The 16364-nt window shown below is 39.1% G+C and overlaps 1 protein-coding gene across 8 annotated transcripts; it reads right to left on the bottom strand.

The window, feature by feature from the left end:
* Positions 1-3299: 3299 nt before the first annotated feature.
* On the bottom strand, positions 3300-16358 carry ZFAND5 (zinc finger AN1-type containing 5). 8 transcript variants are annotated; one of them, XM_035891721.1, is made up of 6 exons: positions 16217-16358; positions 14325-14486; positions 13766-13879; positions 13249-13346; positions 6303-6428; positions 3300-6045 (listed from the first exon to the last, which is right to left on the bottom strand). In XM_035891721.1, the coding sequence occupies exons 2-6, from the start codon at positions 14477-14479 to the stop codon at positions 5897-5899; spliced, it is 642 nt and encodes a 213-aa protein (XP_035747614.1). In that variant the 5' UTR covers positions 14480-14486; positions 16217-16358; the 3' UTR covers positions 3300-5896. The 8 variants fall into 8 exon arrangements, with proteins under 8 accessions (XP_035747614.1, XP_035747616.1, XP_035747618.1 ...); XM_035891723.1 differs by lacking the exon at positions 16217-16358 and adding an exon at positions 15993-16166; XM_035891725.1 differs by lacking the exon at positions 16217-16358 and adding an exon at positions 15950-15962.
* Positions 16359-16364: the final 6 nt, after the last annotated feature.

The following is a 16364-nucleotide window of genomic DNA, read 5'->3' as shown; positions in this document are numbered from 1 at the left end:
AGTATATGACATTGCAAGCATCGGGCTTGTGCTCAGTTGAATCCTTTGAGAATGTTAACTGGAAGAAAAATGAAGGAGATGAAGGCACTTTATAATATCTCGATACGCACACAACACCCTATACATATCTTCAAAAAATAACACCTGCAAAACAATGTAAAAAGCAAGCAAAACAAAGTAAGGACTTGCTCCACAGTCCAAGTACCGTAATTGAGAAATGTTGTCACCTGTGTATGGATTAAAAATAGCATCATGCTGCAATGGTAGTCATTTATCATTAGAGGCATCCCGGTGGGAACTAGGAAAGAAAAGGGGGGCCTTGGAAATGCCTTTGCTTGGCACAGGCCATGGGTAACCTCACTGTGAAACGCCTGAAGAGGGTGAGGCCGGCCTTGGGCAGGGCTAATGACACAATGTAGTCTACCTGCATGCTTGTACTCAGGTGCAAGGGTAGATATAATTACCGTATTTATTTTTTATCTCCATAATAAATAAACCTCAGTTTGTGAAAACCATGCTTATTGCTACCTGGGAATAAATGCTGTGAGCTGGTTGTAGATACATGAAAAAAAAAGCTAGGATTACAGGGAGGTTTAGTAAAGATACAGGTATCTTTCTTACGGGGCTTGAGCCAAAGTAACATTCACATGAGAAACCCAGCTTCTAACATTGCTACAGTACTGGCCACGACCTTACAGGAAAGAAACACACACTGAAATGAAATTGGCATTATAAAAAAATCTGCCGTCTGCATCTTACCAGCTAGGACAAAAGGCAAGAGTGAGACTCAGCTTCTTCAGGAAGGTGTGACTTCAGTAATTTCAATAAGCAACATTTTTTTTTTTTCTTTTTTGTAGTGGTACAGATTTGTATCTATACAAATAAGCAGTCAAGCCACAGTGTTTTGGGTTGCCATTGTAGGTGTTGACTCTTACATTTATTTCAGTATTGCCATCTTTAACAGTTTTACAGCTCTATTTTCATTTCATTTAAATCACAGGCTGCCGATACTCTGCTATTTTGCATCCCACACGCCAAGACTTGTTTCTTCCGCTGAATTCGGTTCTTTATACAAGTCAGAAATCTGGTCCTTGGTCGTTTCCTTGTGCAGATGTGCCCTTTCAAGCAGAAATGGTCTATTTTTTTCAGTCTAGCATTAAAAAAAAAAAAAAGTGACCCCCCAACCCTGCTTCTTCTTTGGCCATCACTAAACTACTTCTACAACGCGCAATTTAAAGGATAAAGCACATTCCGCTCAAGTGTTCACAGTAGATTAAGGGAAAACTCAGGGCTGTGAAATAACATTTAAAACTCTCTTCTGTCAGATACTGACCTCACTGTGGTGGTGGCTCATCCTCACTGCACTCAGAGAGAATTTTGCTCCTGGACTATGTTTTAACATTTCCACAGGTAGCGACTCTCATTATTTTTCCAGCTCAGGTTTTCTAACTGTTCCCCTCAGTTAACTGTTTGGGTTTGTCACTTATCAATTCCAATGGCACCTAGGTACTTCCAAGTGTACAGCCAGAGCCCTCTGTATCTCCTGATTCAGAGCACAGTCCATCACATTTCCCGGGTGTTTAATTAGAAAAAAAAAAAAAGATCAAGGGAGTCACTAATAGGTCATTTGTGAGAAAATACATTTTCATTGTTTGGCTAGCTGAGAAGCTAATAAAACAAACATAAAAAATCACACATCTATACAGGAGAGCAAAGTTCCTTTTCTTACTGAATCATTGCTGCATGACACACCTGGATACCTGAAACAAACCAGTTTCCTGATACTGCTGCGCATTTCCTCCTTCAGGCACACGCACCAGGCAACACTGTAGAGCTGCTTTAGGAATGCGGAGCCACTGGCATGTGTTTTGACTCATTGTAGACACCAGACAGGAGTCAAATCCAAGTATCCTTTGCCTGACTGAGACAGAGACACGTGACAAATACAAGCAAGTGCCCCCACACTTGTGAGTAGTGTCCTTCCAAACCACGCGGCAGGGTAAGTGATTATCAGAAGCACATTTTCAAAGGCTGCAGTACCAGGAGCACAGTCAGTGCTTCTCAACCCCACGCCATCCTTGTGCACCACAACCTACCATGTCATCTGGCAGCTCACCAGCCTTACAGCAAAAGGTTGGAAACACCACAGGAAACTCATCAATATACCCCAATTTCAGGTTTAACAGCCACAGCTGTCCAGTTAAGTTTGCACAGAATCCTGTGGAACATAATATTGCCACAGCCATAACACGAGCTAAGGAAGCATTTCACAGACTGAAGATCACCAAACACTTGTCCGTCACCTAACTGCTTTCATTTACTCATTTGTTTGTATGTTCCTTTTTGTTCCCTAACTAAAAAAAGTCCTGGTCATCTGGTAAACTTGTTCAGGCCAAGAGGAAGACTCTTCCCAGAACAGTGTGTTTACGTGTAAGTTAAGAACACCTCAGTCTAGCAGCCAAACGTTACATGAGGATCAGTGTCATGTGATGCGATCACGTTTCTTTCTTGGAAGACGGGTATACTATTCGTAGCTGTTTGTCACTTTAAACCAAAAGAGCAAATGACAGCAGCTTTATGAATGGCTTGTGTTTAGACAGCGTAGAAGAGAGGCTCTTTTTCTCAAAGCATTTCAATACCACTGTATTAAAACGGACTGCTACTAGCAGCACTGTGGGAGTTAGCCATTTAATTTAGGAATATACACACCAGTCTCCCAGCTGGGCAGCGGGATCTGAAAGACTCAGCACCTACTTTCTTACTCTTTGCCAAGCAATATGCACCTGAGTGTTTGCACCTAAGTTTAAATACTCCCCCCAAACACACACTTTGTCCGTACCTGCTCTTTTTAAACAACCTCCACCTCCTTTGAGTGTTTAGTGACCCTCAACAGAATTACAGCTCCTGTATGATTGTTGACAATATTATATCAATTACTAAAAGAACAAAGCTCAAGGGAGCTTGCAGACCTTTTGAGTACAGACTCATACCCCAACTTGTGGGCAATTTACATGTGATACTGCTCATGATTTTACAGGACAATGAGGGATTTTTCATTCCATACTTTCCTCCACAGATCTACCAAGATCAATTATTTCAACAGGTCTTCCCAAATACACCCTTTGTTCAGATGAAAAAGCAGTGACACCGAGATCATCATAATCACTAACTACCAGTAACAGCATTACTACCTGTCCTAAAACACTCTAGCCATGGCAGTATCGAAACCACACACATTCTCCCCAAATATGCAGTTACAGGGTATTCTCAGGTTCAAAAGACAGATCTACCAAGATCAATTATTTCAACAGGTCTTCCCAAATACACCCTTTGTTCAGATGAAAAAGCAGTGACACCGAGATCATCATAATCACTAACTACCAGTAACAGCATTACTACCTGTCCTAAAACACTCTAGCCATGGCAGTATCGAAACCACACACATTCTCCCCAAATATGCAGTTACAGGGTATTCTCAGGTTCAAAAAAAAAAAAAAAAAAAAAAGAAAAAAAAAGCATTTTATGCTGCAGAGGAGTAGCTGAATTCTGCTTTAAGACAAAAGGTAGAAAAATTGTAATTTTGGTACTTTAAAGGATTTCCATGATTAAGTCGTAAGATTAATCCTGGAAAATGGAGTCCCAGAGCATGCCTGTGTTCCCTTACTGAAGGCATATACAGTGGCTGTAGTAGTAACTTATGACGTGAGTATCAGCTGACAGGTGGGATTCACATTATCCACTTCTGATATAAGCAAATTTCATCCATTGTCCAGCAGTGAAGATGTCTTCCTCCAAGGCAACACGCGCTGTGTGCTCCGTCCTTCTCCTTCTCGCTGGAAAGGTTAAATTTGACATATTTAGCACCTGTATTTGGATGCTGATCCTGACAATAACTCTGCCCAGGTCTGCCGGTGAAGCGGCAGAGTGGCGCAGTCAGTGTACTGGCTCTATTATAACAGATCCATTGGAAATAAGTTTTGTAGACAAAAGAAAAAAAAAAACCCTTTGAAGTTCATTGCAAAAGCTTTCCTTTGTTCCCTTTAAGCACATTCTTGTTTGCTGGCATTTTGGTCAGGCCATCAAGTACTTATCTGCATTCCAGCTGCTGACGCAAGTTACCTTAAAGAAGTTCGTATATCCAAATAAGACATAAGGACAGAGGCATGCTTAAGCATAAAGACGACATCTACAAGAACTTAGTACTAACTTTGCACCTTGACATCTACAAGGTCAGCTAAAACCAATGAACTATCACAAAAGGAAGTATTTCCTTCTGTACATGATTTTTATTATTTACATAATACAATATAGCATAGATGCTGGGTAGCATGATTATGTGCAATACATAAATATGAACTATCTGTACATGTTTGCATATCTAATAACTCAGAAGAACAAAGTTAGAAGCAAAAACCTGACGCTTTTAATAGTGGAGTAAAAACTAAGACTGAACACTGCAATAAAAATCAGAAGTTCAGGAGTAGTGCCTTGTGTACATACATAACTATTTACAGATGAGAACAGGCATTACCACAACACTAGTCTAAACTGTACTTGTTTATATAAAAAACACAAGTTTCATACATCACAAAAAAACCCTTCCATTATAACACAGAAGTGATATTACCAGACAAGCATCAGTGAAGTATACTGCCTTTTCTAGAGTTGTTATTGTACAATGCTGTAGATAATGCAGCCCATGCAATACACCCAAGAACACTACAGTCCTACACCCAAGTACAATTAAAAATGATAAAGCAGCCCTCCAAGAGTGGTTCCAGCTACCACTTAAGTCTACAGCAGCCATGTTGGGTATGGTTTTCCATGCAGAACGGTGCAACTGTTACATTTAAATCTAGAAAAAATTAACTCCTAATATTCTTTTGAACTCAGAACACACAGAACGTAAGTAGTATATGAATAACAAACTGCTCTAGTACTTCAGCAACTTACTCAGACGTGTTGCTTGATAGAGCTGCTGTGGTATGTCTAAAAACTTCTGTAACTTTTTTTTTTGTAAACCAATCTTACAATATTGTGCTACAAAACATTTTTAGCTATGCAAGGAAAAGCACACAACTCTGTTGCAGGCCAGTTTGTAAGTTCCTAGCAGGACATTTTGTGTAATCATAGAATGTTTTGGGTTGGAAGGGACCCCTAGAGATCATCTAGTCCAACCCCCCTGCAGTGAGCAGGGACACCACTAACTAGATCAGGTTGCTCAGATAAGGTTTCCTTTGGGAACCTATTTTCATGATTCTGAAGTTAATGTAATCTTTTCCAAAACAGTTTTCTTCACATACATATCTGGGTTTTTTTTTTTTTCCATTTTTCTCAGGACAATTGATAAGTGACTTTCTTAAATATGGCACCAACGCTCATCTTACTGGGATGGTGGACCCCTCCACATAGCTTACATTGTGCTGGAAAACAATGGAGTGTGGAAACGAAAATTAGAATGAGATTTTACATGATGGAAGTAGACTGCCAACTTTTTGATGTATCCTTCTCCAAAACAGGCACATAACACTAGCTGAAGTTTATATACCTCAAACACACCTCAAAAGGCAGATCTGCTGCAAACATGCAGATAGCATACATCTGTTTGGCACATGTGAACGAGAGAGAGTGTCCTCTGTGCATCTGTATTCCTGTGCAGGTTTCTGATCATCCAATTATATTCTGGGGAGGGCATATATATTTTCAAGGGCTGTATCTATCCAATTCTGCCTGTAACAAACACCCAAACATTCTGAAATATCATTAAGACAGACAAGACTAAAAGTAAAACTTTGGAGAACAAAGGAAAATGGCCATGCACCTGCTCTTTCCTGTTTTCCTAGGATATATTAAAAACAAAACAAGAGTCAGTCAGTCTTTTCACAGACAGGTTAATTTATATTCTCTGGATTTTTTCAGCCACCACAACTGGATTCTCTTTCCTGATTTTTGCTGCAGCTTCTGCTTTGTAATCGTATGGGCAGTTATGCTTGTCAGAGTAACGGTGAAGTCCACAAAATAAGTTTCCACATCGGCAGTCAAATCCTGTACATAGAAAAAGAGACGACATCACTAGGAAGCTTCATATTTCATTAAGTTGCAAATTAAGGGCTTAGTCACTACAAAGGAAGTAAGTTCGTCTACTCTGACATACAGAGTAAGAAAAATGGACATCTGTGCTAAGTTGTTTGTATCCTGAAGAAGCAAATAACTTTAATGGTACAGATATTTCATCAAGTTTAATCTAGCAAGAGGCAACTAATCATAAAGCTCTGTTCAAAATTGACATAATATTCTCATACCTGTAAGGCCGACCTTCTTTCTGCACATGAAACATCTGTTCTTCTTTGGTTTGGGCAGTTCAGGAGCTCTCTCTTCACTCTGTGAAGTACTAGGCTGAGAAACTGATGGGCTTGGTTGAGTAACAACTGTTAAAGCAAAGGAAATAAAGGTCAGATTTCCTTTTCTTGACTTCACTAGCTATTCAGTAGCATAAGTGTATTTCTTAAGGATTAACTACCCTTAGTAAGACCCCTATGTTTGTTGTCTAAAGTATTGCATAGACTAGTCTACAGTAATAGGGATTTTTAGGTATTCTATTCTTCTCTGTTGGCTCTACACAAGACAAGCAAATTTTCCCGACAGTCCCATCAGCTGGAAAATATAAGGCACTTATTCGTTACACCTATACAAGTGTACACAGGTGATAAGGGCTTGGGAAGTCCAAGTTCCTGGTACACATTTAATATTTAATAATTCATATGATCAAGTAACATTTAATCTAAAACAATAACAACACTGTCACAGCTAAAGTTGCTGAACAGAGGGGACACCTGTAGAGAATATAACTAATAGGAACATATTTTAGAAACAAATCAAATTCAGTAATGTGTTACTATCATAACACTGGGTTACTCTGCCCCTACACTTCTGAAGTCAGATACCTAAAACAGTTCACCAAGACAGCAGCCAGCAAGCCACAGATTCTGTGACAGATCTGGAACACATCTACAAAACACCTGCAGTTCAAAAGAGCCCTCATGTTTTTGACACTTTCAGTAATTCAAAGAATGAATTGCAGATTTACACTAACTATCTGTATTTTTGTATTGTATTCAGCTTCAATGTTCAAGCAGGTATAGTCAAAATGAGTCATTTTTCAATTGCTTCTGTCATGAACACCTTCAGACAAACTTGAGTCACCTTTTGCTTAAGTTCTCTGAAGGGTAAAAATTTGTCCTTTTGTGAACTTCTGTGATCTGTTCATTTTTTTAAAAAGTATTTTTTTTCAATCAAACTTTTTTAATATCCTCCTTATATCCAAACTGGAACAAAGGAAAGCTGAGAGAGAGGTGTGTTTGTACACAACTTTAACACCTGTTCCTGGTACAGTTTTCCCAAACACTCCCAGCTGTATGATGACCTCTATTGTTCTAAAATAGAACAAACTATAAAACACAGTCCAGAATAAATGGACTATATGAGCTTTAAGGACTTATTTGTAGTCAACTTCATGCACACAAAGAGGATTTGTTAGCTGAGACTCTTTTGGGTCAGTAAGCATTGTATCCTGTCAAAAGTGGATTTTTTTCTGGACATGAAGAAACCGTTATGTTGACTGTTTTTCTATCTTTACTCTTCATGCTTTTTTTTTTTAAATTGTGTTTGCATTACCATGTTCACAGGTATTCTAAAAACAAGCTCACTATTATTCCTACTAAACCTACAGTGAATTGTGAGGCTTTCCTAGAAACGAGACAGCCCCCAGTCAGGACTTCATAACCTAAACAAGATTTAAAAGTGACAAGCTCTCAGAAGTTACAAGGAACCTTCGGTGCTCATCACCAAAAAAATCAGGCAGTAAAACAACGGTTGCTAATATTTTCTTATACTTTACTTATACATTATATGAATGAAAAACTAATGAAAAACTAAGGCCATTTACTACCTTTACTTTCTGTCACCTTTAATATATCTTTTCTACAAAAATGTGCGAAGTTCAGTGCCAGTGCTATTTCGCCAAGTCTGAGGGACAAGAAAACGATTACAGCATTAGCACCACAATCACTACTGCTATTGGTATTTTTTGAAGTAATTTCTGCTGCTGCTTTTGGTTTTTTGAGAAAACAATTTCTTTGTCTTAACATTTTTTTAGATGAACAGATATGATCCTCTGAACTTGCCTTTATCCCAAGGAAAGCAGTGCTCGGTATCAGTTAACCTATTTGAGAGCCTCTGACCAAAAGCCAGGTTGAAAAACAGCGATATCACAAACAGTGCAAACCTGTTGGGTACTATGCACCTTGGCTAACAGCCATTGGCTATGGCCTTAAAAAAAAAAAAAAAAAGACCAAACACCTCCCCAAAAAGCATGGTCAAACTCTTTAGATTTGTTACATTGCTTATTTGTTTAATAATGAAATGCTAATCATAAGTCATCACAGATGAGAGAGGAACCAGAAATGCTCACAGATTTTGCTATTTGTTGTGTAGCTAGCCAGGGGAAAGCTTCATCTGCATCAGAACCAACTTGCAATATGAGTCCTGGGACCATGCATGCTGTTTCAATCAGATGCAAAAGAAAATGCAGGAGAAGGGGCAAATCAACAGTGACCTAGGCAATTAAAGTCACTCACAAATGCACTAAGAGAAAATGAGAAGAGCAACCTTTATCACTGTCTAACATGCCAACAAGGAAGCAAAAGTGGGAACAGCAACTTCCTAGGAATTGCCAAGGCAAAGAGATAGCCTAGTAGTTCACGCTACCACAGAACAAAGACACTGAGAACAAATCCATCTAAGGGAAAATGTTACCAACTACTACAGATATGCTTCCTCCTTTGCACGAAGAAGCTGTGACAACTGGCATCCCAGGAACTGGAAAGTGATGAAAGTGATCCTAGGAAACTGTAGAGGCACATTTCCTGAAAGGGCTGCTGAACAAGATCATTCCCCACAACTAAAACATGTTCCAAGAAGGAAAAGGAGCACATGCAGTAATGGGCACTAAAAGGTCCCAAGACAAGACGGGACATAGTCCACTAAATCCAAATTAAAATGGTCCATATATTACTCTCCACGAATAAAGGATTTCCCTATTCTTTTACGCCAGCACAGTTAAGTCTGATGATGAGTTTTTATCATGTTAAACTTTCATAAACTTTTCATAAATGCGCTTCTGGAGTAATGGCTAGGACAGATGCAAAGCTCAGAACAAAAACTTTTTCATCAACCTGTGCCTCAGATGAAAAATACTGTAAATTGTAATTTTCCCACCATGACATCAGGAGCCAATATAGTTTCATCAGATGCTACCTGACAGCTGCATTTCACAAAAGGCTTCCTCTAGCACAGAAGCCAAATCCAACCAGGCAAGTACAATTCCAGTCCTCAATATATTAAATTCATTTTATGCCAGAAATCACACAGTGTTAATCATCAGGCAAAGTGCTCAAAACGATTGCTGCATGATCACCATGGAATGAATAACTGAAAAAATGCTGAAATTTGGAAAATAGTGCTTACTGCTACCTGCAGACCTGCTTCCTCAGTAACAGTGTTCAGATGAAGCAAACCCCTCATCACAGGCTTTATCCCTTTAACTGAGTTCCTGTTGGCACGTACCCCTCTCCATTACCTTGGCCATTTCCCTTCCCAACCTTTGGGAACCAGGGGTTACCTAATCAGGTTTACTTCACTTGAATTTTGCCAGACCAGTTCTCCTATGAAGGCTGAAAAAACTTAGGAGCAACAGATTTTCAGAACTGGGCAGGCCTTTATTATTCTGGTCTTAAATTATTATCTGTAGGCACTGTAAGATGCATTACCATCACACACAGGAAGACTATCACCCATCTGCTAGGGTAACAAAGATTAACATAATCCTAGTATTGGAGAGGTGCCTGAAAAACACCCACGCAAATACAGGCATTGCATCGTGAATTTGGGAAAATGTCCTTCACACGTAGTCTGAAGATAAGATGCCTCTTTACAAAAGGCATGTGGGAACAGCAAGGCCACTGATGAGAGAAGTTAGCCACATGCCACAGCATGATACCTAGTCAACCTACACATAGAAAGGTTCTACAAACTGGAGAAAACAAAGCTCTTCTCAGACCCCAAAGTGTCAAGCCACAGTGACTATGTGGGATTGCCACTCAAAAGTAAAAACCACTCTAAGAACAGGAGTTTCAAAACTGACAGTAGTTTTCCTTAGATAAACCAGTACAGCTGCGGCAAAAGAGCATGCCTATTGCAGGCATTTTCCCACCAAGATTTCACACTGGAAAGGAATCAATCCAATGTTTCAGCTGAACAAAACCCAATGAAAATAAAGCAGTATTACTTTTTAACCCTCCCCATAGCAAAAGCAGAAAAGGGCTACCAAAGTAACACCAACAGGTTTTTAGAAGCTTCTCTGACTAAACAAAAATTAAACAACGGCTCAAACCGTATGACTTTCACAGTACTAGTAAGTGGTAAGAATACCAGTGGAGCAAAGTCTTGAAAGCATGAAAAGAAAATTGGTTTAAGCATTCTGACTCAGTGAAGCTAACCCCCAACTGCCACCACAGAAGAACTGGAAAAATTAAGATTAAGAGAAAAAAGGTGAAATCAAAAGTCATCAGAAAGACTATTAGACTGCAGTTCTGCAGTACCGGACCAGAAAGATGTACCAGAGATTATGCAATCCTTATACTGTATATTAATGCAATGGACTTGTATATAAAATTTTAGTCTGAAAAGATGTACAGTACTCACTAGGCTTTAATCAAGCTTTCTGAGCTTAAATACTTTATTCTTCAGGAACTACAATTGCTATGCCAACCCAGGTACCCATCATGAAAGGCTGCAGGATAAATGCCATCCCGTTTAATTTAATGCCAAAGAAAGGGAATAGAAATGTTCTGCAGCATGCAATTCATCTCCCACATGCCCAGCTCTAACAGACGTACTGAGTATCTTTACTGTTCTGTTAATACAATGTAAAGATACCTCAGTTTCAGTATCACACAGAAATACAGTTTAATTTGGTCACAATGAAGACTTGGTGTCTGTGGTATACTACCGTTAAAATAAAATAATAATAGCATCCCATCACCAACAAACACAGAGCCAACAGTTGGGTCCCCAGTCTTATTTCCCAAGGTTAACAGCTTTGGGGCTTAGAGAAGACTACTGGTTCGATTTCAGAATTGTTTCAATCAGGGGCATCTACTGAAGGTACAGCAGACATAGGAAACATGAAGATGAGCTAACTATTTTCAATACAAGACAGAGTTGCTGTATAGACAATTTTACCAACAGCCACAAAGGAACTGCCTACAGATACCAACATTGTTAAACTACTATAGCCATGTGTGAAAACAAATCAGAATTAACAAGGCATTCATTACAACAAGATCTAAGGAATACCATGGAGTTACCACCTTGAGACTACCAAATATCATAAACTAGCTGTCTACTTGGCACCTTACTCACAATATTACCTGCAACAGACTGTACACACCACAGACAAAACACATTGGTTCTATCTACAATATAATCGAGAGGAACCTATAACTGGGTCTCAACCTGAATGCAGGACAGCTGTAAAATAACTCTAATTATATTAGCTTGGTAGAAAGTCTGCTGTTTTCTGAAGTTGATTAATTCAGGAACGGAAAGGGTAAGATACATCATGGATGGAATTATACAGTAAGTTAACAGTATTTGTGTATTTTTTTGAATATGTGATTTACACAAGACTGTAATCAGTTCAATTTCTGGTTCACTTTCTTTATAAGCAGTGCTGCTCTGCAGCTGTGGCTTCACAAAATGATAGCTAATCACACTACCCCCTAAACCAGCTATTACTGGGTTAAAAAAAACAACCAAAAAACCCCCACCCCAAAAACCCACTCCACACCAAGTCTCCCATACACATGCTGATACTAATTAAGCATGGAAACAGAGACTCCTGACCGGAGGCTCATAATTCAGCAAGGTAATGACATACAAAGTGCAAGAAAATGCTAAAAATATTCTGTAGCTTGAAACAATACCATTGTTTAAAATACTCATTTTCAAAACTTTATTTTTAGCAGTTACTATCTAAACTCAATTCTCTTTCTTGCACATATCTATTTCCATTTGAATACCTGCTTAAAAAAAAAAAAAAGTTTCTTAAGGAAGGGCTCCACTATGCTTTACCACCTTTGTAGATACATTGCTCTGATAGAGTAACCCAAGGAAAGGAAAGGAGTTCGCTAGGTTTTGCATTTAATTCCTGCAACTCAGCATGGCAAAAAAAGCAACTATTGTATCACATTTCTAGAGTGCTTTGGGTCTAGCCTGAGTTGGGTCAAGATGGTATTAGAATTCAATTACTAATAAGAAGTGTAAAAGCTTATCAAAATCTTATAACGAGTATTTTATAAATAGTGCCCACTTGCAAATTTGAGTTTGGACATAAAAGCCTTTGGATTTCTCTGACTTATGAGCAGTTCAGGCACACAACTGCACTGAACACAAGCCACTGTTCAATTATAAAATTGCAACAAATAAGTAAGTTGAACTAAGAAATCACAAGTTAGAAGAAAATGTAGCAAGTTAGACATCAGAATTACAACCACCTAGGTCAGTTACGTCCATCATGCCTTTCTTCCTTCAAACATTAAAATACAGTTGTCTTAGCACTTCCAGTGCAAGAACAGAACTTTTAAATTGACAATTCACACCCAGCAATTAAGGCTGCAAGTGCCCTACATACATGGAACAATGCTTTGGTTGTATCTACCGATTACCCAATTAGTTCAAGAACCCTGAACAGCTTTTGTTAGTATTTTTAAACCATGTATTCCCTTCCTCCACAGCCTCAGTCTTCTGTAGCATGGAATTTATTAAGAACTCCATTCTCCAAATGCAACAAGCCATTTTGACTGCCATGAGTCAGCAAGAATTCTACTGCTAGAAAATACACAGAATTCTCAACATTTTGATTTCAAAACTGAACCTTGCCCAAATGCAATTTTAGAGTGTCTTCCTTTTACAAAGGCTTGGGAGACAAAACCGCCCTCACAGGGTGTCAATTTTTTTTACTAACATGGAACAGTCCTTTTTCTTGACTCTGACGAGAGTGCTCAAAAAACATCCTTAACAATCACCTGAACAGTTCCTGAAGACCATCACCACAACATGAGAAGACCACTTAGAAAGTAAGCAAACGCTGAGTCACCAGTTGTACCCAGTGTTCCTCTGCAAACATACCTGGCTCAGTCTCTGTTTTCGGTGTTACTTTTTCCTCTCTTGAAATGCTCATTTCTGTCATTTGCTGCGTTACAGGCAAAGAGGCAACAGGCACATTTCTGTTTAAGTACAATGAAACACATAATTTACATTAGTTTTGCATTCATAATAAAAGCTTAAACTACCCAGACCAGTTAATAAACTACCTGTTCAATTACTACCAATACATGCTCCTGACCACTGCATCTACTATCTTCAAAACATATTTTTAACTCTACTTTAGTTTCCCTAGAAGAAAACAGGCAAACCTGTAGCAAACATTTCTTCAGATGAATCAAAAACATCCCTTTAAATGTAGCAGTCCAACAACAAATATTTTAACCAGTTATCATTTACACCAATTCATGAAGCACTGTCAGGTACACTGTCCCTTCTTCCTCTGCAGAAACTCGCTGCAATAGGGCAGGATTGCTGCAGGCCTTCAACTTGCCGCACACTCATAGCTATTTCAAACTTTAAAGTAATACCTTCATCTTACCTTGATTTTTCAGATGTGCTGCCAGCAGCACCTTCACAGTTGTTTAAGCTAGTGTCTGCTCTCTGTACAGATGCAGAGTCTGAGGTAGGACTGTTTGAACCACTGGCTGTTCCTATGTCACAAGAATTTGACAAGTCAGTTATGAACAAATTGCAGAATATACATTAGTCAAATAATCTCATATACAGCTATGAGCTGTCTGCACACAATCTTTACTGCTAGACCATATTACTTCTTACTTAAAGACAGGCTATACTGGTACCAGCACATTCTTATACAATGCCTGTATTTTGGTTAACAGAGGAGGCTAAGTGAGAAAGCAAGTTATGGCTGAATGCCAAGCCGACCAGAACACATTACACAGAAATGAATTTTTATCTTTACTGTGATTTTAAGTAGTATTCTCTTTGATGTTCATTGTTTTAGTACACAGCTTTCAGAAGTTCTCCTGAAAAACGTTCTTGTGGGATTCCTTGTCATCTTCTGTATGTTTTCTTTCAAAAGAAGTAAAAAAAAAAAAAAAAAAAAAAAAAAAAAAATCAACAAACCACACACCCCCTTACCCATTGGGCTGATTCTACCACTATTCTGCTGTCGCTGAAGATGCTCTTTGTAGCAAACAGAACACATCCCATTTGTCCTAGGATTTCCATAAAATCCACATCCTGTACTACACAGCATGGGCCCTGGGGTCTGGTTTGTCTCCTGAGTCATCTCGATGCTGTAAATAAAACCAGGAACTGCATTAGGAGCTGGCATGTCACCAAAATCAATTACAGGGTTATAGAATTAAAGTATGTCTGCTCACCCTGCCCCCCAAAAGTGATATCAGCATTCTTAAAGAGGGTTATATGGATGTTAATATACCATTCAATACTGCAATTGTATTGCTAAGTAATGTCGTTATGAACCTTTGAGAGAAGCAAAAGTGTCATCATACTAATACTGAGAAATAATGCACTTGTTGGGCACTGAGCCGCAAGCGCAGGTTATGACCAAATTCAGCCTGACAGCCAAAAAAGCCCTTTATTACCAACCTCTGAGCACTAACAGGGATATGCAGAATAAGCAAGATGAAGTTCATATCTACTAAAGAGTTCTGGTAAATAACATGGCTTGTGACTCCAGCAGGAGAGCCCCACTTTTTCAGTAATGTTGATCTTGCATCATTTTGATGCTAATTCCACTATCAGCAGTTCCTACTCTCACAATACATTTGTCAAACAGAGCAATAAAAAAAATCCCTGAAGTACTGTCAGCAGCCATTTAAAGTCTGTTATTCCTATCTTTAGAAGGAGTTTCCAAAACAGAGCCATGAACACGGCTTAAATTGTGTGTGAAACCCGATACTGAGTACAAACTGGCAACAACACGTGTACAACAGGCCCTTCAACCCAGAGTCTAAAGAGCACTTCTGAAACAAGTTTAAACCAGGTCTTACTCTTCCAAGGGAAATAAAATTAACAAGTTTAAACTGTCGAATGTGTTACGTTACACATCCTACACTTAAAAAAAAAAAAAAGCCAGTTAAATCCTTTGCCTTAATAAAACTATAGCAAGACTTCTGAGCCTCCCAAAGGCAGACAATGCTAACTCTCTGCCACTAACTGCAGAAGTTAGGAATAAAAATACTTCACCTTCACTGCTGGTTAACCTCTGCCAAGCAAGGTTAGGAGAAAAACTGAACAGCAACCAAATCCTTGATTCCCAAGGGCAATAAAACTGGAACACAGTAACCAAGCAAGCAATCTGCTACAAATTGAGGACAGGTAAGAATATTGCATTTGTCCTCCCAAACTTTAAATTTAGTAGAAGCACTGTACATGGCACCTGGAGAGGTTTTAGTGTAATCAGTAGACTGCTGTATTCCTATTCGGGAACAGTCACAGTAAGAGGTATTTGACTGCTGACGCTTGTGCAAAGTCAAGAATGCCGAAAGCAAATTCATTGCAGTATACAGAGAAATACTTCTTTTAATGAAGAAATCCTACAGTGCAAGCAGTAAACTCACATTTCACTAGTACGACAACTGCAACCAACAGCTGCCTTCGTCTAGTTAAACTTCTGGGATCAAAGTAAACCAAGACCAGGGGAAGCAAAATTCATCTGCTTGCCTGCCGGTAGTCATAGGACCTCATTTTCCAGGTATTAATGGTTGTATAATTATTTATGCCTTTATAATACCTTCCAGGTATAAGTGGTTGTATTATTTATGCCTTTATAATACTTTCCAAGTATAAGTAGTTTCCTTTCAGGACTACAAAACAGCTCCGTGCTTATTCCAACACAGTTTTACAGCCACACGCACCAGTCAAGGGAGTCAGAAAAAACCACGACCCACCGGGAGACATCTAAAAAATAATTTTTGTCATCTCTATTGGAGGTCTAAAGACCGTTACACCCGCCCTTCTATTATGCAGGTAAGCCCAAAGCACTGTCAAGCACGCTTACACCACCAACCTCAACTGACTTGCTCCGCTTCCAAACCAGCGTGCCGCCAACAAGCTCCACCGCTCGCCGAGCCCAGCTTTATGTGCTAGTGCCGGTATCAACCTCCAACAACCCGGAGCCCCCTCAGCTCCTCTGTCAGAGCGTTCTG

The sequence above is a fragment of the Egretta garzetta genome, unplaced genomic scaffold, assembly GCF_000687185.1.
Source record: "Egretta garzetta isolate BGI_Z169 unplaced genomic scaffold, ASM68718v1 scaffold353, whole genome shotgun sequence".
Taxonomy (NCBI): domain Eukaryota; kingdom Metazoa; phylum Chordata; class Aves; order Pelecaniformes; family Ardeidae; genus Egretta; species Egretta garzetta.
The sequence above is the reverse complement of the archived record's forward strand: the minus strand, read 5'-3'. Positions and strand labels throughout refer to the sequence as shown.

Coding starts and splice junctions, on each gene's coding strand:
- ZFAND5 (XM_035891719.1), bottom strand. CDS start 14,524: ATGCCAGCTCCTAATGCAGTTCCTGGTTTTATTTACAGCATCGAGATG. Junction 13,880..14,324: donor AGAATCAGCCCAATGGGTAA/GGGGGTGTGTGG, acceptor TTCTTGTGACAT/AGGAACAGCCAGTGGTTCAA. Junction 6,046..6,302: donor AAAGAAGGTCGGCCTTACAG/GTATGAGAATAT, acceptor TTCTATGTACAG/GATTTGACTGCCGATGTGGA.